Here is a 1201-nt window from a genome sequence, read left to right as displayed (position 1 = left end):
TGACAATACATAATTCATTTTACCTTGACAGTCACTTCCACTGAATAACTGTCAATGTCCTTACTCTCTGCAGCTCACACAGGGTCTCTTGCCGGCTGTGCATCCCCGAACACCCAAGCTTTTGGCACCGCTGACCAGCCGGCCCAGAGGCAGTGCAGCTTTACCAGCACTTAAGCACCACGTTCCTCTGAAGCCCATCAGCCGGAGCCCCCTTTGCTCCAGGACCCGGCTGAGGAGAGAAAGGCTGTCCTGGGGCAGCCCGCGCACTGGCCCTCTGACTACCACTAAGGGCGGCAGTGAGGAGAGCGGGTCCAGCAGCATCAGCAGCAGCAGCCAGAGTTCCATCGATCTGGAGGATGATGAGAGAGATACAGAGGAGAGAGCCTCAGAGGACGGTGATCTGAAGTTCGTTGGAGACAGGCAGTTGCAGCATTCAAAGGATGTGGCATCCGCTGAGGCTGATTTGGTTGAGGAGACAAGGCGGAATTTTAAAGTTCAGTCGAGGATCAGTCCAATTCCACCAATCCACAGATCAGCACATAACCTGCATGGAGAGCCTATCAAACATGAGGGTGATCTTCTCAGCACTGAAACAGCTATAAACTGTCACTGTGAAGGCAAAGCCACCAATATGAGTTATACAAAAGAGTCTCTTGACAATCATTCCTTTACAAAATGTAACTATGCAAAACAAGGTGAGCATGTTAAAGAGACTGTGAACAGTGACATGCCTGTCACATCAGACTGTAAGGACAAGAACCGTGAGGGCTGCACTACAGACCCTGAGACTGATATTACACATGTCATTATATTTGATATGAATGATGACCAAGGGGATGCTATTGCATGCTCTGATAGGAACGGCAATGAACTGCATGTACAGCAGACAGCGAAGACAATGAAGGGTTCACTCCTTCACAGTGCTGAGGATGCAAAATTAAATCCCAGCACTGCTGTGGGGAAAATTCAGCTCTTTACTGCGGCAGTAAACCTTCCACCGTCAGATGTGGATCCCATGACAGATAAGAAGATGTTGAAAGCCTTAAACCCTGCCCGGAGCAAGGAAAGAAGAACCCGCATGAACTGTGAACTAAGAGCAAATAATCAAACTAACAAATCAAACTCCTTCAACCCACTAACACATAAAGACCATAGTATCCTAAGTCGGAACAAGTCCAAAAACAATCTGAAGTACTCCTCA

The 1201-nt window shown here is 48.1% G+C and overlaps 1 protein-coding gene across 1 annotated transcript; it reads left to right on the top strand.

The window, feature by feature from the left end:
* Positions 1-73: 73 nt before the first annotated feature.
* On the top strand, positions 74-1198 carry LOC147819998 (uncharacterized; the record flags this gene model as incomplete). The annotated part of the gene is made up of 1 exon (XM_087178861.1): positions 74-1198. A coding segment is annotated over one exon (1125 nt), but the record flags the coding sequence as incomplete, so codon positions are not given.
* Positions 1199-1201: the final 3 nt, after the last annotated feature.

The sequence above is a fragment of the Seriola lalandi genome, unplaced genomic scaffold, assembly GCF_002814215.2.
Source record: "Seriola lalandi dorsalis isolate HSWRI2012SDOR001 ecotype SW California unplaced genomic scaffold, Sedor1 jcf7180002006569, whole genome shotgun sequence".
Lineage (NCBI taxonomy): Eukaryota > Metazoa > Chordata > Actinopteri > Carangiformes > Carangidae > Seriola > Seriola lalandi.
The sequence above is the reverse complement of the archived record's forward strand: the minus strand, read 5'-3'. Positions and strand labels throughout refer to the sequence as shown.